The sequence below is a fragment of the Mus pahari genome, chromosome 1, assembly GCF_900095145.1.
Source record: "Mus pahari chromosome 1, PAHARI_EIJ_v1.1, whole genome shotgun sequence".
NCBI lineage: Eukaryota > Metazoa > Chordata > Mammalia > Rodentia > Muridae > Mus > Mus pahari.
The window spans coordinates 153,304,958-153,326,622 of record NC_034590.1 but is presented as its reverse complement, the minus strand read 5'-3'; the positions used below and the strand labels follow the sequence as shown (position 1 = coordinate 153,326,622).

At 46.3% G+C, this 21,665-nt stretch overlaps 1 protein-coding gene and 1 pseudogene across 1 annotated transcript in view; one reads left to right on the top strand and one right to left on the bottom strand.

Annotated features, from left to right (window-relative positions):
- The window catches only part of LOC110334315, a 3,890-nt pseudogene extending 738 nt beyond the window's left edge, over positions 1-3,152 (bottom strand).
- Positions 3,153-7,535: 4,383 nt separating this feature from the next.
- Rrp12 (ribosomal RNA processing 12 homolog) overlaps positions 7,536-21,665 on the top strand; it is a 35,771-nt gene continuing 21,641 nt past the window's right edge. The window contains exons 1-12 of the mRNA XM_021216101.2: positions 7,536-7,783; positions 8,341-8,570; positions 10,934-11,017; positions 12,036-12,112; positions 14,001-14,106; positions 14,292-14,408; positions 16,799-16,937; positions 17,023-17,150; positions 17,775-17,873; positions 18,803-18,894; positions 20,924-21,035; positions 21,242-21,339. Coding sequence (XP_021071760.1) covers positions 7,645-7,783; positions 8,341-8,570; positions 10,934-11,017; positions 12,036-12,112; positions 14,001-14,106; positions 14,292-14,408; positions 16,799-16,937; positions 17,023-17,150; positions 17,775-17,873; positions 18,803-18,894; positions 20,924-21,035; positions 21,242-21,339 — 1,421 coding nt within the window. The 5' untranslated portion in view covers positions 7,536-7,644. The remainder of the gene's footprint in view (positions 7,784-8,340; positions 8,571-10,933; positions 11,018-12,035; positions 12,113-14,000; positions 14,107-14,291; positions 14,409-16,798; positions 16,938-17,022; positions 17,151-17,774; positions 17,874-18,802; positions 18,895-20,923; positions 21,036-21,241; positions 21,340-21,665) is intronic.

Sequence of the window (21,665 nt, the reverse complement as noted above, 5' to 3'; positions counted from 1 at the left end):
GTACTTACATATAATAAATAAATAAATCTAAAAAAACAAAAAAGCCTGTCTCATGGAAACCAACCCAACAAACTAATGAATTATATACTTTAAATAGTTGAAGTGTATTTTTACTTAAAGTGTATCTCATTATCTCAAAAAGTTGTAAACAGTTATTAAAGAGGTGGGGGGGCACCACCCACAAGAGCCCTGGCTTCTCTGGAGGGAAAGTAGGCAGAGGTTTGGGGAGCCCAAGATGGCTGTCTATCTGCTAGGAAGACAAGCCTGTGTTTAGGGGTCCTGAGCCATGGAGCTCAGTCTTAAGATTCTCACAGGAGTGGTGATCCCAGCTGAAAACACAGGGCTCTTGCAGAGCTGGAGACAGAAAGAGGGACGCTGGAGAACAAAGGCAAGAACCAGCCTTAGTTATTAGAGAGCTAGCTGCTGCTCAGCCACAGCTACAGCCCCTCTCACCCTTAGACACAGGCTGGCACCCTACCAAGAGCACTGTTTATGAATCTCTAGCACATAGATTTCCAGGTGCCTGGCTTTCTCAGTTGAGGAAGTGAATTTGCAAGCTCAGACACATCCAAGGGCTACTGGGTGGCTGCTCAAACCTTTCCCTGCAGCTTGCTAAGGAATTGGAGAGCCTGGCTGCTTGACCCTGCTGTGAAACTTTTAGCCTTCCTCAGAGACCTATGAGAAGGTTGCCCGCTGCCTCCTTGTGGGCCCGACTTCTCTTCAACAATACTCCTACCCCCACCTTGCAAACTGCTGTGCTGCTTGCTTGCTGTCCGCCCATGGCATTAATAATTCCTTTTTTTTTTTTTTTGAGTTTTGATTTTTTTTTTAAAGCATTGTCTCTTTAGTCCTGGCATCCTGGGCTTGATATGTAGACCAGGCTAGCCTCGATATGTAGACCAGGCTGGCCTCGAACTCACAAGGATCCACTTATCAACGCCTCCCAAGAACTAGGATTAAAGGAATTTAGCCACCACACCAGGCGTTAATAACTCTTCTAATAAGCGCCTTAAGCCCTCCAGAACTCATCTCAGTGTCTTCCTTGAAACCCACAGCAAGCTCAGGAACGCCTGTTTCTGCCCTCATATCCCACATCTAGCTTACAAAACAAGAGACAAGGAGCTAGGCTCCTAGGTCCTGTTTCTGACTGAATATGCCCCTCTGCTGATCTCTCTGTTGGGTAACTCCCTAGATCCAGGATGTAAGATCCAGGAGGAACCTTATAGTGATAGCCTGAGCTTATCCCAGAGAACCCAGAAAAGCCCCAGTAAAAGGTCCTATGTTAAGTAGTCCTGGGAGGGTGACTGAAGAAGGAGAGAAAAGGTTCTCGGGACTGGAGATGATAGGTCGGTGCTAAAGAGCTTGTATTGTCCTTGCAGAGGTTGGTTCACAGCATCTATGCTTGCAACTCGGAACCACCTATACACAGCTCCAGGGCATCTGCACTTGTGTGTGTGTGTGTGTGTGTGTGTGTGTGTGTGTGTGTGTGTACTTAAGCCTCATAAATACAAGCAAACGCAAAATTAAGACTAAGACAGAGCTCTAGAAAAATGTTTTATTGTGCTGGGAGTGGTGCTGCACACCTTTAATCCCAGCACATGGGAGGCAGAGGCAGGCAGATCTCTATGAGTTCAAGGCTAGCCTGGTCTACAGTGTGAGTTCCAGGACAGCCTGGGCTACAGAGAAACCTTGTCTCAAAAAAAAAAGAATGAAAGAAAGAAAGAAAGAAAGAAAGAAAGAAGGAAGGAAGGAAGGAAGGAAGGAAGGAAGAAAGAAAAAGAAAAAAGAAAAGGGGGAGGGGATTCTTTGGGAAAGACTGTTCTTTTCCCATGACCAAAAAAAAAAAAAAAAATTACCTTCACAAGTTTGGTTTTTGTTTGTTTTTTTGAGACAGGTTTCTCTGTGTGGCCCTGACTGTCCTGGAACTCCCCTTGTAGTGCTGTAGACCAGGTTAGCCTCAAGCTCATAGAGATCTTCTTGCCTCTGCCTGCCTCCCAAGTGCTGGCTTTACAAGTTTTAAAGGACTTAATCAAGGACAACTCCCCTCTGGGTAGTTGACCAAGGGCAGTTTGCCTCTGTGCCTACTTTACTAGAAGCACTCCCTCCACCCCCGCCCCCAGCAGTTGACTAACCTGTGACATAACTCTTCCCCACAGGTGACATGGGCTAGCCTCATTCTTCCTGGTCCTCTACTTGAAGCTCACTCCCCTGCACCACAAAGCCACTGGACTTGAGAGGCGTGGTTCTGCCTTCCTTGAGCCTTTATTTCAGTATATCCCATCTACCCTGCAGGGACCGGGTGGAAAGGGATGCTAAACACCTCTCACCCATTGCCTTACCATAGCCACATAACAGCAAACAGATTTTGAGACACAGAAACTTTGATATTCAGTCACCTGTCCCATGTCACATAGCAGGATGTGGCTTCAAACTCAGGCTTCTTAGGACTTAGTAGCAACTGTGTCCCACTCAGTTCCTCCTGATGAGCCTCTCAGGGCAATTGAGGCTCTCTCCATCTCTAGAGCTAGCTAGAGCTCTAAATTACACACCCAAGCCACAGACTTCCTCTTTGTTTGGGACACGAGGCTAACTTTTAATTTCCCCTTCCCACTGCCTGGTGGCCTAACAGATTACAAAACCACTGACCTATGCAGGACCTTCCTGCTCTTTCTGCCCTTAGCTGTCTGGGTGCAGTAGTTCTGTTCTCTCCCTTGGAGCCTCACAGTTGTTGTTGTTTTTTTTTGTTGTTTGCTTGTTTGTTTAGTTTTGTTTTGTTTTTTCGAGACAGGGTTTCTCTATGTAGCCCTGGCTGTCCTGGAACTCACTTTGTAGACCAGGCTGGCCTCAAACTCAGAAATCCACCTGTCTCTGCCTCCCGAGGGCTGGGATTAAAGGCGTGCGCCACCACATCTGGCTCACAGTTGGTTTTTACAGATGTGCCTACCGACAGTTGTCTCTCCTGCCTTTGCCCAGCTATCGGCTCGACTCATGTGCCCTTGGGGAGTCACTGAACCCTTTGAGACCAGGATTTTTGTTTGTGAAGTGAGGAGGCTGAGTGTGCTCTCCTAAGTTTGAATCATAAATAGCTTCTGGAACTCGAGGCTAGTTTCTTAGACAGCAGCGATAGCTCACACTCCTCCCCTGCTCACCATGTTCCCGTGGTCAGCACCTTGCTTGCATGCTCCTATTAATTTTTGTGACACCTATGAACAAGCATTCTTATTTTATCATGCCCATTTTACAGATTAGAACAATTTGAGGCCTGGAGATTTATTTATTATTCATTGTATAAATTCTGTTCCTCAAGAGTACCCTGACTAGGGCTGGTGAGATGGCTCAGCGGGTAAGAGCACTTGACTGCTCTTCCTAAGGTCCAGAGTTCAAATCCCAGCAACGACATGGTGACTCATAACCATCTTTAACAAGATCTGACGCCCTCTTCTGGAGTGTCTGAAGTCAACTACAGTGTAATTACATATAATAAATAAATAAATCTTTAAAAAAAAAAAAGAGTACCCTGACTAATGAATGTATAATAAATATACATAAATATGTATATAACAAAAATGGGGGATTATTAGAATGGGCCACTGGCTGTGGTTCAGCCAGTCCAACGATGGCTGATGGCTATCTAACAGTGGAAGGTCCGAGAATCCAGTAGTTGAATTCTCATGCAGCTGGATGTCTCAGCTGGTCTTCAGTTTACAGCAGAATCCCAAAGATGTAGATTCTGAAGCCAGTGAAGGACTGGGCTGGCTAGCAGGGAAGAGGGAGCAAGCTTCCCTCCTCCCACATCCTCTATATAGGCTGCCAGAAGGAGGTGTGACCAAGATCCCAGGTGGGTCTTCTCACCTCAAAAGATCTGGATTAATGGTGTGTCTTCTCACCTCAAGGATCCACATTTGGGGTCCAATGGAGCTGGTGCACATTTTTTTTTTTTTTGAGACAGGGTTTCTCTGGATAGCCCTGGCTGTCCTGGAACTCACTTTGTAGACCAGGCTGGCCTCGAACTCAGAAATCCGCCTGCCTCTGCCTCCTGAGTGCTGGGATTAAAGGCGTGTGCCACCACACCCGGCTCCCAATTTGTTTTTTAAGCAGAAAATCCCTCACAGGTGTGCTTAACCATTTGGGTTTTAGTTCATTCCAGAGGTAGTCAAGTTAACAACCAAGAGTAGCTATTACAGAGAATAAGGTGACTTGCTCAGGGTTGCACAGCAAGTGGTGACATGAGTCCTGGTTCAAAGGGTTTAAGAGTAGTGTGTGTCCTATGGGTGGTGTCTCCAGGTTTAATGTGGTGTGAGGAATCCTGGACTTGATAGATCATCCTGATGGAAGCCAGTTATAGAATTCACGGGTAGGGAAGTTGGTACTTCACCAAGAGGTGATCCCTGCAGTGAGGGGCAGAGGTGTGCTTTGTGCACACAGTTTGGAGGTGAGGAAGTTTCTGTTGTTCACCAAAGGGCCAGAAGAGTGGGCCTGCAATAGCCTAGTCTAGCCAACACCTCAGCCTTTCCCTGTGGGTATAGCCCAGGTTGCTTGAAATGCTCCCTCTTGTGGTGACGATGTGCCTCTACGCTCATGCAAAGTATCGTGACCCGTTCTTTGGAATTTTCCATGTTAATTTTAATTGATAACTTGATAGAATTTATAATCACCTAGAAGACAAATTTGTGGTGTAGTGTGTGTGTGTGGTGTGTCTAATGCCATTTCCAGAAATGTTTAACTGAGGAGGGAGACCCACCCTGAATATGTGGACAGCAACATTCAATGGGCTGGGGTCCTAGACTGGATAAGGAGGAGGCGAGTACCATCAGCCTCTGTCTGTCTGTCTGTCTGTCTGTCTGCCTGTCTGTCCCTGCTTCCTGAATGCAGGCATAATGTGCCCAACACACATAGCACCTTGCCTTCCTTACCACAATGGACTGTTCCCTCAAACTGTAAGCCAAAATAAATTCTTCCTTCTTAGCCAAGCATGATGGCACATGCCTTTTATCCCAGCACTTGGGAGGCAGAAGCAGGCGAATTTCTGAGTTCGAGGCCAGCCTGGTCTACAAAGTAAGTTCCAGGACAGCCAGGGCTATACAGAGAAACCCTGTCTCAAAAACCCACCCCCACAAAAAAATTCTTCCTTCTTTAAATAGCTTTGTTGGGCATTTTATCCCAGCAGTGGGAAAAGTCACTAACAGACAACCATTTTCATATTGACTTGAAATGATAGCTCAATGGGTTTAGTATTGTATAGTATTGTACATATGTATATATATGAGCTGAACATTGTAGTGTACACCTGTAATTAGAGCCCTTAACATACAGAGGCAGGAGAATTGCTATGAATCCAAAACAAGAATATGTATGTTACATGACAAGGACTTGATTATCCCATCCCCTCCCCTGCAAAAAATAAAATAAAATAAATAGAAAAGAAGCAAACAAGAGTATGATGCTGGGCCATTGAGCCATCTCTTCAGCCCCTCTATTTTTTAAGATACATGCAGGCAAGTATATAATCCACAACCATTACTTGGTGAATACATCTATGTAAACCCCTAAAATATTAGAATATAACTACATGTACTGTGCTTACTCTCAGCTGTTACCAGATTCCAATACTCTGGGGGTTCTTTTGTGTTTTTAAATTAATAGAATCACACAATACACATTCTTTTATGTCTGGAGATCTTTCCATCTTCTGAGATCTTCTTCAATTTCTTTCTTCAGAGACTTGAAGTTCTTATCATACAGACCTTTCACTTCCTTAGAGTCACACCAAGGTATTTTATATTATTTGTGACTACTGTGAAGGGTATTGTTTCCCTAATCTCTTTCTCAGCCTACATTCCGTTACATATCATTATATCACAGTGAATCTGACCTATTTTGTTGATGGATGTTTGGTCACTTCTAGTACTCAGCTATCTCTCTTTTAAAAAAAGATTTATTTATTTTATGTATATGAGTACACTGTAGCTGTCTTTAGACGTCCCAGAAGAGGGCATCGGATCCCATTACAGATGGTTGTGAGCCACCATGTGGTTGCTGGGATTTGAACTCAGGACCTCTGGAAGAGCAGACAGAGCTCTTAACCACTGAGTCATCTCTCCAGCCCCAGCTATCTCTCTTTTTATTTTTTTTATCAAGCAAGTAATCGTCTCTGTTGGGTGTGTATCTAGGAATGAATTGCTGGGTAGAGTGGACATATGTTTTCGTAGATACTACTAGACCAAGCTAGATGTTATGGCTTGAGCCTGCAATCCCATCACTCAGGAAGCAGAGGCAGAAGAACTGCTGTGAGTTTAAGGCCATCATGGGTCACAGGAGACCTTGTTTCAAAATACAAGCAGGGAGCATGGCTGGAGAGATGAATTAACAGTTAAGAGTTCATGCTAGGGCTGGATTCATGGCTCAGCGGTTAAGAGCACTTGATCGCTCTTCCATAGGTCCTGAGTTCAATTCTCAGCAACCACATGGTGGCTCACATCCATCTGTAATGGGATCCGATGCCCTCTTTGGGTGTGTGTCTGAAGACAGTGATAGTGTACTCACATACTGCTCTTGCAGAAGACCTGAGATTGGTTTCTCAGCAGAGCCATCAGACAGGCTCATAATAGCTCCAGGGGGTCTGATGTTTCTGGCCTCCACAGGCACCTGGATTCATACCATCACACGGATGTACACATAACTTAAGAAATAAATCTTTTTAAAATAGTACTAGTTTTCCAAAGTACCCATATCAACCTTTTGTTCTAACAGCAGTACATGGAGACAGAAGGGCTGTGTCCTTGGCAACAGGGCACCACCGCTCCTTTCGGGCAGATAATCCGTTGTTGTTTCAATTTGCAAAGCAAGTCGTGGGCACTAGTTTCTTTTTTCTCTCGTGAGGCCAAGATGTTTTCATTTTTTATACATCCATAGTTTTTTTTTTAATTTTATTTTCTCTTTTTAAAACTTAATTAGGGGCCGGGCGTAGTGGCGCACGCCTTTAATCCCAGCACTCGGGAGGCAGAGGCAGGCGGATTTCTTAGTTCGAGGCCAGCCTGGTCTACTCGAAAAAAAAAACCAAAAAACAAAGAGTTCACTATTTCAATATTTAGAGCAGACTGGCCTTGAAATCATGGAGATCAACCTACCTCTGTTGCTTAGGCGCTGGGATTAGTGATGTATTTATTTTGTTATTTTTGTTTTTAGACAGGATCTTGCATCTCGCAGTATGGAGACTAGGCTGGCTTTAAACTCACAACAGACTTCCAGTTTGCTGGAATTACAAGTGTAAGGACCCCACGCCCAGCTTGAACAACCGATTTTTTGAGAGTAGTATAAATTTGTCTTTTAATGCCAAAGAAATTCCCGTTTTATAAGGTTTTTCTCCACGGCCATGAATCTTGGCGGTGCAGCAGGAGCCCATATAGCATCTGAAACACCAGAACTCCTTCCCCAGCGTAAATTCTCAGCGCAAATAGGAAGCCTCAGAACGGATGTTGATTGGTTTTGCCATGGTAACAGATTGCAGACAGGAAGTGACATCAGAGGAAGGGGCTGCGAAGCCGGCGGGGGATACACACGTGGGTTCTGCTGTGGATTCTGCTACCTTCTCGGCGGACGTGGACGCGTGTTCTCTGAGCGAGTGCGAGCCACCGTTCGGTCAACATGGGTCGCTCGGGGAAATTGCCCTCTGGTGTCTCGGCCAAGCTGAAGCGCTGGAAGAAAGGGCACAGTAGCGACAGCAACCCCGCCACTTGCCGCCATCGCCAGGCCGCTCGGAGCCGCTTCTTCAGCCGCCCGTCAGGTAGCCGGGCCGTGGGATTTCTTGGGCGGCATCTTGTGGCATTCGGCTTGCCACTTTATAATGTCAGCCATGGCGTTCACTGTGAAGGCCCGCCCCTCGAGTTTGACAGATGCGGAAACTGTCCTCTGAAGGGAAATGACCGCGGTCTCAGGGATGGGATACATGGCCGTCACTACCCTTGGGTGCCTCTTTAGATTTATGTCTGTGTTGAGGGAGTTTCAGGGAGCGAGCCCAGGACTTTGTGCACGCTAATTAAACACTCAACTACTAACACACATCTTCAGCCTTCGAGTGTCTCCGTACAGTGACCCTGGCTCTGGATGTCGCTGTGCCTTTAGTACAGGGAAGCAGAAACAGATCTGGGGGTTCCTTTCTCTTGGCTTTGAAAGTTGCAAGCGTACACAGGGCAGTGCAGGCAAGCCTGGTTTGGAATCCAGCCGCTGGGATTGGGGGGGGGGGTCCTAAACCCTCTGGCTTGTTTCTTAGGGGTTCTGTTCCTTCAGCTAAAGGAAGTTTGGGTGGAAATGGGGCCATTACCTTGTTACTCTGGTTCTCAGGAAAGAGCGACCTGACAGTTGATGCTGTGAAGTTGCATAATGAGCTGCAGTCGGGCACCCTGAGCCTGGGCAAAAGCCAAGCCTCTGACACGACCATGGACCAAGAGCCGGAGGTGGCTTTCACTGAGAAGTCCTCGGGCACGTTTCTGAGTGGCTTGTCAGACTGTACAAACGTCACTTTCAGCAAAGTGCAGCGCTTCTGGGAATCCAACTCAGCTGCTCACAAGGAGGTAGGAGATTGGTTGCTGAGTTTGTAGGGCAGTAGGTGGGGCACATTCAAGATGACTTTCATACAGCTCTGGTGACAGCAACTGGTATTTCTGGAGGATGTGTCATCTCTCTTACCCTTTGTGCCTTTCACATATACCCTCCTTGGGCAGAGTCCCCTTAAAAATTGTGTGTGGTTCATATAGGTTTGAAATTTTTTTTTTAAGATTTATTTATTTATTATATGTAAGTACACTTATAGCTGTCTACAGACACTCCAGAAGAGGGCGTCAGATCTTGTTATGGATGGTTATGAGCCATCATGTAGTTGCTAGGATTTGAACTCTGGACCTTTGGAAGAGCATTAGGGTGCTTTTACCCACTGAGCCATCTCACCAGCCCCCTGAAATTTTTTGTTATTTTTTTGAGACAAAGTTTCCATATTTAGACCAGACTGGCTTCAAAGTATAGAGATCATTCTGCCTTTGTGCCTCAAGTGTGTGTGTTTGTGTGTGTGTGTGAAAGGTTTGTGTCATCATGCTCAACAAAGTGTATTAATTTTGATTGTGTGTGTCACAGCATGGGCATGAAGGTCAGAAGACGACTTTAGGGGGGACCTTTCTCTTTTACCATGTGGGGCTCAGGGATCAAATTCAACTTGGCAGGTTTGGGAGCAAGTACCTTTACTGGCTGAGCCAGATTGAGGGTAGAAATGGTGTCAGCCTTTGTCTCCTCAGCTCTTCATCCAGGAATCTTTACTGTATTTCCAGGGATGCTAGTGTTCAAGTTCATGGCGAATAACTGGTTTAGGATCTGTTTTGTTTAACGAAAAATGTTTTACTCAACTGACATTTCAAAGTTAATATGTTTATAATTTTTATTTAAATGAGGAATATCAAAATGCTAAATGATACAAAGAGATATAAATAGACTAAAGTGTTATAGCTAGTTTCCCGATTTGAGTTACTCCAGTGGGCATTGTTAATGGGTCACACTGTGTATTTCTAGACTAGCACTGCCAAGTAGTGCTATAAAGTGAGCCACGAGTGATTTTTGAATTTTAGAAGCTACATTTAAAAAGTAAAAAGAAATGGGTAAAATTAATGTATTCGACCAGTATATATAAAATATTAGCATTTCAACACTTTTAGTCAGCCTTTGTGTTATTTCTTTAGATTCTGTCTTTTATTTATTTCAGTTTGAGTGGTGAGTTTGTGTGCACATGTCTGCACATGTATGTATCCATGGAAGTCATATCTCCTGGAGCAGGAGATGGAGTTAGCCATGAGCTACCTGGTGTGGGTGCTAGGAACCAGACTCCAGTGCCATGCAAGAGCAGCAGGGGTCCCTAACTACTGAGTCGTGTAGATGCTCAGCGCCATCAGTCAGGGCCTGTTGTGGTTATTGTTTTGGTTTTTAGCCTAGGGTCTCACTCAAGGCTTGCCTTGAACTCAAGAGATCTATAAGACTCTGTTTCCCAAGTGCCGGGATTAAAGGTGTATGCCACTGCCCGATGACAAGGTGGTTTAGTCAAACTCAGGTTGGCCTGGATCACACTTTGTGGCTCAGGTTGGCCTCAGACTCACGGTAATTCTCTTGCCTCGGCCTTTGGAGTGCTGGGATTACAGGTGTGTGCCACCATACCGAGTTCTGTTCAACGTTGTGTATGTTTACTAGGGTTTATTGAAATATAGTTATGTTTTATATCCACTGCTCTCCAGCTTTGTCACTGACAAAACAGTATTTCCAAGTTATTGTATCTAATTGTTCTCACATCGTTGGGGGTTTTGTTTTGTTGTTGTTTTTCAGAAGTCATATAACATTTAAATCTCATTTTCTGGGCATGACAGTACATGCCTATTGTAATTTCAGGACTTGGAAAGCCGAGGCAGGAGAATTGCTGTCAGTTTGAAGCTAGCCTTGGCTACATATTGAGACTCTATCTCAAAAAAACAAAACAAAACAAAAATAACAAAAAAGCCTATCAACTCTAAAATAGTTCATCATCACCACCATCACTTCCTTCTGACTGTTGTTTCCCTCTGCTCCTCCTAGCCCCTCCCCTCTAGCCCCTCCCCAGTCCCCGTATTATCAACCTCCTGTGGCTGACTATCTGTTCCAGTTTGTGTGCAGTGTACAGTGCGTGTATTCACAGAGGTGTTTCTATAGGAAACAGTGGAGCAGTTGAGGTGGCCATGGAGCAGGCATGGTTTTGGGCATCCTGTTTCCTAGGCCCTATGGTATGTCCTCCAGCTGTGTACTCAGATCTTGCCTGACTTTGGGTTTCATCAGGACATCAACTTGGGAAAGGGCAAGGGGCTACCCAGGCCAGGGTTATGTTCAGAATGGATACTTTCTCTCTTCCCCCCCCCCCCCCCCGGTGCAGATCTGCGCTGTGCTGGCTGCTGTTACAGAGGTGATTCGATCCCAGGGAGGCAAGGAGACGGAGACTGAGTACTTTGCTGCTCTGGTGAGTGTGTGTGATGGGGGCTGCGTGTTCCGAGTGAGCAGTAGGTCAGTCAGGCTATCAAGAGAAGACAGGTGCCCCTGGCCTGTGGGGCCAGGGCAACCTCCAGTGGGCGAAAGTGCTTCTGTTCTCTGGTGGATTGTGAGTAAGGTTGGTGGCATTTACTGTCTCAGCCTTGTAAGACAGAAGCCCACTATCTTATGAAGACCAGTTAGAACTGGAATACCCTTTAGAAATGACTTCTAAGGTCCCTATGGTTCTTTTAGGGACAGGACAGGACAGGGCAGGACAAGATTATATCCATTATAATACTAGCATACTGTTTACTATTTTTATCCTCATGAATGTACCGTTGAGTTTTCCAGAAATTACCTAATAATGGAGGACAGTTTGGGCTAGTTGTGTAACTCAGACTGCTCTTGAAATGATGTCAGTCTTCCTGCCTTAGCCTCCCAAGGGCTGTGAGCTGTAACTTCAGGTACAGCATCATTGCTGCTGTGTTTTTTTTTTTTTTTTGTTTTGTTTTGTTTTGTTTTGTTTTCAGTACAAGGAATTGCTCCCAGGGCTTTACATATGCCTTAAGTAACTCAACTGTATCCTTAGCCCACAAGATGGTAGGTTCTTTCTTTTTGAGATAGGTTGATTGTTTATTTTAATGGAGAATGCCACCACTATGCCAAGCAAGACAAAAATATTCTTATCTCTATTTTATAAGAAGAAAACAAAAGGTTACTAGGGCACTTGGAAGACAGAGGGAGAGGCAGGTGGATCTCTGAGTTTAAGGCCAGCCAGGGCTACATAGTGATAAACTGTAGTCTCAAAGAATAAATGAATAAAGTAAGAAATGTAAGGTTACTAGGCCAAAGTTACACAGTGGCAGAGCTCAGACTTGAACCTTACGTACTTTGAAGAGGTTCTTGATCATAACTCAGCACAGCATGTGGGTTCCACCTGCCACCCGTGGTTTCCTGTGTGTGCATTCTGTTGCTTACCTGTCTGTACCTCTCACTCTGGCCCTCAGATGACAACAATGGAAGCAGTGGAGTCCCCAGAGTCACTGGCTGCTGTTGCATACCTACTGAACCTTGTCCTGAAGCGGTGAGTGTGACTGCGGCTTGGCAGACGTATTGTGTGTGTGTGTGTGCGTGTGTGTCTGTGTGTGTGTGTCTCCGTGTGTGTCTGTATGTCTGTGTGTCTGTCTGTCTGTCTGTATATATGAGAGAGGCAGAGAGACAGAATATGTCTCTCTAGCCCACATACTTTTTTTTGGCTTTTTGAGACAGGGTTTCTCTATGTAGCCTTGTCTGTCCTGGAACTCAGAAATCCGCCTGCCTCTGCCTCCGAAGTGCTGGTATTAAAGGCGTGCGCCACCACTGCCTGGCCACCACACTTGGTTTTTAAGATGAAAATATTTGGGCTGGAGAGACAGCTCAGCAGTTAAGAGTACATGAAGACCAGCTTTCAGATCTCAGTACTCCATGTCAGGCAGCTCACAAATGCCTGTAACTCCAGCTTTGAAGGGTTCACTGCCCTCTAATGCCCCCACAGAATGCACATGTGTGAGAATCTGTGTGCACCATGAACACACAGATTCTGGTCTGTAGGTACAGTGGAGACCAGAAGAGGGAGTCGCAGTTATATCCAGCTGTGATCAACCCAGTGTGGGTGCTGGGGATTTAACCCATGTCTTCTGCAGGGACAGCAGGTGTTCTTTTGTTGTTGTTGTTGTTTTTTGTTTTGTTTTGTTTTTGTTTGTTTGTTTTGTTTTGTTGTTTTTTTTTGAGACAGGGTTTCTCTGTATAACCCTGGCTGTCCTGGAACTCNCTTTGTAGACCAGGCTGGCCTCTGCCTCCCAAGTGCTGGGATTAAAGGCGTGCTCCACCACCCCGCCCGGCGCATCTCCAGTCTTACACAGTTCAGGATTCCCCACACACAGCGGAGTGGGTCTTCTAACATAAATTAGCTTAAGACAAACACCCACAGACATGGCTATAGGTCAGCCCAGTATACACAGAGCCTCATTAACATTCACTTCCCAGCTGATCCTAGGTTAGAATTAAAAGTAGCTTTTATAACTTGACCTGGTGAATTTTGTGACTGTATATTCTACCATGATTAGCAATCAAAAAATAATTTTATTTTATTTTTTTTTTTTGGTTTTTCGAGACAGGGTTTCTCTGTGTAGCCCTGGCTGTCCTGGAACTTACTCTGAAAACCAGGCTGGCCTCGAACTCAGAAATTCACTTACCTCTGCCTCCCAAGTGCTGGGATTAAAGGCGTGAGCCCCCATGCCCGGCAAAAAATAAATATTTTAAAAGATACTTGAGAACCTGTATTCCTAGCATTTGGGAGGTAGAGGCAGAAGAATCAGGAGTTCAGGTCATCTTTGGCTACATAGGAAGTTTGAAGGCAGGCTGAGTGAGCCACATAAGCTTGATAGCTGTCTTAGTCGTTAAGAGTGGACACTGCTCTTGTAGAGGATCATGATGGCTCACAACCATCTGTAATAGGATCTGATGCCCTCTCCTGGTGTGTCTGACATATACAATGTACTCATATAAATAAAATAAATCTTTAAAAAACAAAAAGTACCCAGGGAAGAAAATCAAAAGAAGACACTTGAGTGTCCACAGGCATTCTGCATCAAGCCCTGTATGTGCCTTGGGCTATCATATGCTGGTTTCTGGGGAAGGGCAGTGGGGCTGAATCATGGGCACCTGGCTACACAAGGAAGGCCGGAGGCTTCTATGAGGTTATGTGACCCTGGGATGCCCTTATTCGGTAGTACAGAGCCTGGCTGGTAGGTAGGAAGAGACTCAGAGCTCAGGCATGGAGAGTACACTAACCTGAGTGGCAGACACATGAGCTCCTGTGCTGATTGGTGACTTGTTGAAAGGCTGGGCCAGAGTGCGCGTCCTGTAACACCAGGGCCTGTCTCAGTTGCTTTTCTTGGCTGCTCCGGATTGACTCTGTATCTTCTCCACAGTGTGCCAAGTCCTGTGCTCATGAAGAAGTTCTCTGATACCTCCAAAGCCTTCATGAACATCATGTCTGCCCAGGCCAGCAGTGCTTCCACCTCTGCGCTCCGATGGGTCAGTGCCGCAGATCCCTGAATTAGTGGGTGTGGTTAAAGCATGGGTCCTTCTTTGGCAGTGGTATAGGTGGTACTCCATATACCCTTAAACAGATCTCTTTGGGCTTTTCCAGGATTGGTGAGACCCTGGACTCTTTCCCTGTGATTGATAGAGCTGAGGGATTGTCTACATTTTTCTTTAAGGTCCTTTCCTGCCTGGCCATCCTCCTTCGGAAGCAAGACCTGGAAGCCTGGGGCTATCCTATCACCCTTCAGGTGTACCATGGACTGCTGAGCTTCACTGTGCATGCCAAACCAAAGGTGAGACTCTGGCTGCCCCACAACCAACCTGTCTGAGCTGGGTTGGAAAGGACTTAGGACTTACATTCCTGGTTTGGTTTTTTTCTTGGTTGGATGTGCGCATGTGTGTTTGCATGTGTGTAGGATGCACATAGTCACACATGTGCACAGAAAGTGTCCTGCCCTTACCATTCTCAGCCTTATTCCTTTATTCCCAGAGTCTCTCATTGAGCCTGGAGCAAGGCTGGAGGCCGGTAAGCTCCAGTGATCCTCCTGTCTGCACCCTGTATAGTTTCAGGGCTTACAAGTGCATGCTGTAACCTGTGCCTGAATTTTACTTTTTAAAAGAGTTATTTGTATTTGTGTGAGTGTGTGTGACATCTGTGCACATATGCTTAGAGGCCACAAGAAGGTATTGAGTCCTCTGTAACTGTAGTTATAGGCAGTTACGGATACTGGAAACCAAGCCCATGTCCTCTAGAAAAGCAGTAAGTGTTCTTAACCATTGGGCCATCTCTCCAGCCCCCACCGCTTTCCTGTATTCTCTTCGGTTCTGAGGATTTGAATTCGTCCTCATATTTGTACAAACACACTTACTTGCTAAGCCTTCTCCCTAACCCTAAGTCCTGAGGTTTTGCAGTTTGTTGTTTCTATTATTTGAGACAAGGTCTCACTTTATAGCCCCTGGATGACCTGGATATTGCTATGTAGACCAGGCTGGCTTTGAATCCAGAGATCCACCTGCCTGGGATTAAAGGCTTGTACCACCATTCCCAGCCCAAGTCCTGAGTTTTCCCTGAGATTCTGCTTCCTGCTCTTCTGAGACCTTGTCCACTTAAATCCAGAAAACAAGGAGCACCCTTCTCCAGCAGGGTAGTCACAGCCAGTGCTTCTGAGGCTCTCTTGAGCCTCCTCGCCCTCCATTCTTCTTGGCAGGGAGATGGCAGTCTTCCTCCCCCTCCTGCTACATTTCTGTTGTTGCCATATTGAGCAGTTATTGAGCATTGAACCTTGGGCCCCATACATACTAGACAAGCACTCTACCACTGAGCTATCTCTCCAGCCACATTCTTGCTGTGTTGTTTTGATAGAGAGGATCCTACTAAACTACCCAGATTGGCTGTGCACTCACTCTGTAGTCTAGTCTGGGCAGACCTTGAACTTTTTGACTTACCCTCTCAGCCTCCCCAGCATTTGGAATTACAAGCCTATCACCAATCCCAGCTCTGAGCTGGCTTCTAGTTCATCTTGAGTTATCACCTTGGGCAAGTAACTTAATGTCTGTAAGCCTGGGCCTCCTAACTAAGAGATAGTTCTAGTCTTGCAGCAGAGTTGTGTGGAGTCTCAGGCCTGGGGCAGTCCCTGCTTTATAGCAGGCACTCACCAAGAGGGTCTGTGCTGCTTCCTTAGAGATTTAGGGCTGGGAACATATGATGATTCCTTGCGTATTCATGTGATCATTAGCACACCTTCTTTAGGTCGCTGTTACAATGTCACTTCATTAGAGTGACACTTTGTTAGCAAAATATCTTTTTAAAAAAATAGTTTTTATTTGTGTAAGAATGTCATTTGTTCTTTGTTTGCTTGCTTGTTTGTTTTTGTGACAGGGCCTCACCATATAGCCCTGGCTGGCCTCAGAACTCAGTGATCTGTCTGCCTTTGTCTTCTTAGTGCTGAGATTAAAGGAGTAAACCATTGGGGCTGAAGATATGGCTCAGCAGTTAAGAACACTGCTCTTCCAGGGGCCAGGGTTCAATTGCCAGCAACCACACATCTGTAGCTGTAGGTCCAGGGGACCCAACACCCTCACAGACATATATATGCAGGCAGAACACCAATGCACATAAAATAAATATAAAAGTAAGTATATGCCATCACCCAGAGCTATGTGGGTGTTTTGCCTGCATGTATGTATGTGTATTATGTGTATGCCTGGAGCCTGTGGAGGCCAGACCAGAACATCAGATGCCCAGAAACCAGACTTAGAGGTGGTTGTAAGTTTCTGTACCTTGATTCTCTGCAAGAGTAGCTAGTGCTTTTAACCTCTGAACCATCTCCACAGTATCTGCAAGTATCTTTTATTTTCTGCTCTATATTTGCTTATTTTCTTTCCTCAGGCAAGTATCATGTACTGCTTACTGACACTTGGTTAATACTTAGAGCAGTGGTCCTGATATTGCTGGATAATTAAATGACTGTATCCCTGTCTGAAGATGAGGACCCTGTTGCTCAGAGATTTGAGTCTCTGGGCTGCCTCGGGGACATTTGGCTAGTTAACGGGCTTAGGATTCTGTAGTATATATCTTGCTATAACAGTGGGTATTATATAGTAGGTGTTCCATCAGGCTGCTAATGGTGGTTGTGCCAAGTCTCCAAATACCTATCCTTGTTCCCATTTGCTTTCCCTTTAGATCCGTAAGGCTGCTCAGCATGGAGTGTGCTCAGTTCTCAAGGGCAGTGACTTCATGTTTGGTGAAAAGGCCCCCGCCCATCATCCTGCTGCCATCTCCACTGCCAAGTTCTGCATCCAGGAGATTGAGAAGTCTGGAGGTGAGGCAGCTAGGACCAGGGCAGGTGGAGGGGAAGTGGGGGGAATACTGGAAGATTAGGAGTACATCTCCCCTTTTTCTGCCAGGTTCCAAAGAGGCCACCACCACACTGCACATGCTAACACTGCTGAAAGACATGCTGCCCTGCTTCCCAGAAGGCCTGGTGAAGAGCTGCAGTGAGACTCTGCTTCGGGTCATGACCTTGAACCACGTGGTAAGGGCTAGACACAGGAGGAATGGGAACTCAGTGAGTGAGTGGTGCCAGGCTTCCTGAGAGGTCTGTAATCCCTGCTGCTAGGAGGCCAGGGCTCTCTGTCCTGACCCTGCTTTCACCATAAGCCAAAGACAAGACAGTGTACCATCCTTGCTGGCCGAGTGGGCTGGCTCATCTAAAGGCTGTGTGGAAGCTGACTTCCGATTCCTCTGCATGCGTCGTCTGTGCGTGCGCAGTCACAGAGCTGCTTTAGGAAGTCAACTCTCTTCCATCTTTAGGACTCTGTCTTCCATCCTTACATGAGTTTTAGAGAATAAGCTCAGGCTGTCAGACTTGGGCGGCAAGCACTTTACCTGTTGAGCCCTAATTTAAGTGTTCTTGGGATTTCGTACAGGGCCTTTTGTGTATTAGGTAAGGCTCTAGCACTGAGCTGTGTCTTAGTCCCTATGTCCTTTAAAGTTTCTTGTTGGTTGCCATGTCTTACTAGAGTGACAATCTTAAGGGTGTCTGAGAGTCCAGGGGACCTGTAGGCTCCATGCAGCTCGTGTGATGGAGTGGGGGCTGGAAGCTCCAGGGCAGCTGTGGACTTTGTGTCTCCTTGCTAAGTCTGTGTATCTCCTGCAGCTCGTGACAGCCTGTGCCATGCAGGCCTTCCATAACCTCTTCCATGCCAAGCCCAGCCCTAGCACCCTCTCAGCAGAACTCAACGCCCAGATCATCACGGTGAGGCCTGGTGTTGGGGAGGGTAGACTTCATAGCCGGGGTGCCAGCTCTGCTGCCTTCTACAGCAGTGAGGTTGCTTGGGCTAAGCTGTGCCAGGGAGAATAGCCAAGCCTGCAGACAGGAGAGAGGCCACTGAAACTGCATCAGTGGTCATGGGGGATAGGCACGTACTCCTGATCTAGTTAAGATGTGAAAGGGAGGGCTGGAGAGATGGCTCAGAGGTTAAAAGCACTGACTGCTCTTCCAGAGGACCTGAGTTCAATTCCCACCAACCACATCCATCTGTAATGGGATCTGATCTCCTCTTCTGGTGTGTCTGATAGCTACAGTGTACTCATATACATAAAATAAATAAATCTTTAAAAAGAAAAAAAGGGGGGGGCTGGTGAGATGGCTCAGTGGGTAAGAGCACCCGACTGCTCTTCCGAAGGTCCAGAGTTCAAATCCCAGCAACCACATGGTGGCTCATAACCATCTGTAACAAGATCTGACGCCCTCTTCTGGAGTGTCTGAAGACAGCTACAGTGTACTTACATATAATTAATTAATTAACTAGCTAACTAACTAATTAATAAATTAATTAAAATACATGAAAGGGTTTCAGCTTAAGAGGGCTTCTAACCTCGGATATCTGTGGGAAGACTTCCAGAGGGGGACATACATCTTCCCAAAATTGTTTGCAAAATACACACTGAAGTGTGGTTCCTCAGAGAAGGGCTCTACTTCAGTGATTCCCGGGAGGAGTGTGAGGCACCTCACTTCCACTCCTAGAGCCTTTCGTTCCTGGAATATTGGACCTGGAAGGGTTGAGTGTGGAGTGGGGGAGGCCAGATGCACAACAGTGCTTTCACCAAGAGCCTAGGAAAGGGCCGACAGCCTCGGGCTACTGCTGACTGAGACTCTCATGTGCATTTCTGTCTCACCTCTAGGCACTATATGACTACATTCCCAGTGAGAATGATTTACAGCCCCTGCTGGCCTGGCTTAAGGTCATGGAGAAAGCCCACATCAACCTGGTCAGGTAGGGATGGTGGAAGTCCGTCTAGGGTCTCCCTTTAGGTTGCTGTTCATGCAGATGTGGGGGACAAGAGCCAGAAGCTGGAGAGGCCATTCAGTACCAAGGCCTGTGTTGTGTGGGTGAGAACCTGCTCTTACCTTAGGAAAGCAAGAGTGGGCAGCGTGGCCGTTCTGTACAGTTCCTTCGTCACTGGAGCAGCAACTAGCCAGCTTTGAGCAGCAGGACAGCGTCTTCTGGACTGGCGGCAGCTTAGAGCCCGATTCTCGGCTTGCTCTGTGCTTTTTGGTGAAGGGGATATTGTTTTCTTTTTTGTGGAAGGAGAGACTCTTAGGAGTCAGTCCTCTCCTTCCATCATGTGAATTCCAGGTCATCAGACTTGGTCACAGCATCTTTACCCCTGAGCCATCTCAGCTGGATTCTTTGTTTTGTTTAGTTGTTGGGTTTGTTTGGTTGGTTGTTTTTGTTTGTTTTGTTTGGTTGTTTAGTTGTTTTGGAAGATGTTTATATAGCTCTGACTAGATCTATAGACAAGGCTGTCTTGAATTCACAAATATCTATATCCCTCTGCCTCCCGAGTGCTGGCATTAAACACATGTACTGACATGCCTGGCCTGGCCTGCGTCAGCTTCCTAACTTCTGGGATTGTAATTGTGAGCCATCATACCTAGTCTTGGTGTGGTCTTTATTTGTTAATTTTAATTGTGTGTGTGTGTGTGTGTGTGTTTATTTATGTGCAAGTATTATGTGTGTGAGCTGATAGGTGTTGAGTTACTGGTACACACATGCCACAGTCAGAGCACTTAAAGAAAGTGCTAAATGCTAAGTACTAAGAAAACCTGTCAGCCAGGCGTGGTGGCACATACCTTTAATCCCAGCACTTGGGAGGCAGAGGCAGGTGGATTTCTGAGTTTGAGGCCAGCCTGGTCTACTAAGTGACAGCCAGGACAGCCAGGGCTATACAGAGAAACCCTGTCTCAAAAAACCAAAAAAAAAAAAAAAACAAAAAAACAAAAAACCTCCTGTCTTTCTTGTATGAAACATGGTCACTTTATTGTTTGCTGTGGCATATGCCGGGCTGACTGGCTGCAAGTTGCCAGGGACCCTCCTGTTCCACCTCCTGTCTTGCTGAAGATGTGCTGGCATCAGTGCCGTGCTCAGCTTTGTGAGGGTTTGAGGGATTCAAACAGAGACCCTCATGCTCAGACTAAGCAGCCTACTGAGCCCCTCCGCAGCCCAGCATTATCTTATGTTGTGTGTATATGTGTGTTGTGTGTGGCATGCATGTGCCATGGCATGCATGTCTAAATCAGGAGACTCTCAGGAGTGGGTGTCTCCTATCCTGGATAAACTCCAGAGATCACTCCTCAGGCTTAGTGGCCAGGGTTGAGGGGAGCCCTTACCATGGAGCAATCTTGCTGACCCTCAGTGTGATGCTTTTTGTTTTTATGTTTGGGTTCAGATTGCCTGGGTGCATGAGTCCCATTCACTCTGCCCCACGTGTCTCAGTTTCATCATCTGTAGAGTGGAAAGTAGACTTAGTAATGGCTGCAAGGTTGGAGTGAAATATCTGTTATGTCAGTAGTTGGTGTGGAGTGTCACAAGCATGTTAGCAGTGTTTATTTATTATCTTGTTTGTATATTATGGTAAAAACTTTTGATTTGGGCTGGAGAGATGGCTCAGTGCCTGCTCTTCCNGAGGTCCTGAGTTCAATTCCCAGCAACCACATGGTGGCTCACAACCATCTGTAATGGGGATCCGATGCCCTCTTTCTGTGTGTCTGAAGACAGCAACAATGTACTCACATACATGAAATAAATAAATTAATTTACAAAAAAAAAAAAAGCAACTTTTGATTTGACCCTGGAAAGCATGAGGGTCAGGGAAGAAGGAGGTATTAAGGAAGACAAGCTCATTCTGTGTGCCAAGCTACCTAAAGGCAGTTTAAGTAAACCTAAACCCCATGTCTTGTTACTCTAAGGATAGAAATGATTTAAGGATAGAAATTTCCACAGAAATGTTTTGCCTTGACAGGTTGCAGCGAGACCTGGGACTAGGCCATCTTGCTCGATTTTTTGGAACTGCAGTGACCTGTCTTCTCTCCCCTCATTCACAAGTGGTGGTGGCTGCTACCCAGACTCTGAAGGTATGTCTTCCTGCTGAACCCCACTGTGGCATAGGTTGCGTGGCCTGCCGTTCTGTCTCCCAGGCCACCTTACCTGCCCAGCTTTGTACTAGGGGAGCTTCTTACCGTGGGAGACAGGCTTTTGGAACTTCGAAAAGCAGCTGTGTGGGAGGGTGTGTGGGAGTGGGGGTATACCTTGGACAAGACGGCCTGGCCTCTCTCTGTAGGAGATCCTGAAGGAGTGTGTGGCTCCACACATTGCTGACATTGGCTCTGTGACCTCTTCAGCCTCGGGCCCTCCCCAGTACATCGCTAAGATGTTCAGGTGAGAGTGTGGGTCCCCATTAGATGGGTACAAAGGGGACCTTGTTGGAAGTCTCGAGCTCCGTTTACCACTTTGGTTAGTGCTCCCGGAACCAGGTGCTCTATAGAGAGGCATAAGTGCCAGGCATCTGCCTGAGTGAGCAGCTCCTGCCAATGGCTGTGCTGTGTTTCAGAGGCACTTAGGAGAGGTGCCATACTACGTGATGGAAGAGTGTGGCTCATTCTGAGCTTCTGGACCCAGGAACTGGCTTTGAATCCAGCTCTGTTGCTTGGAAACCCAAGGTATCTGGAGCAATCTCCACTGCCTCTTGAGGCCTTTGAGTCCTC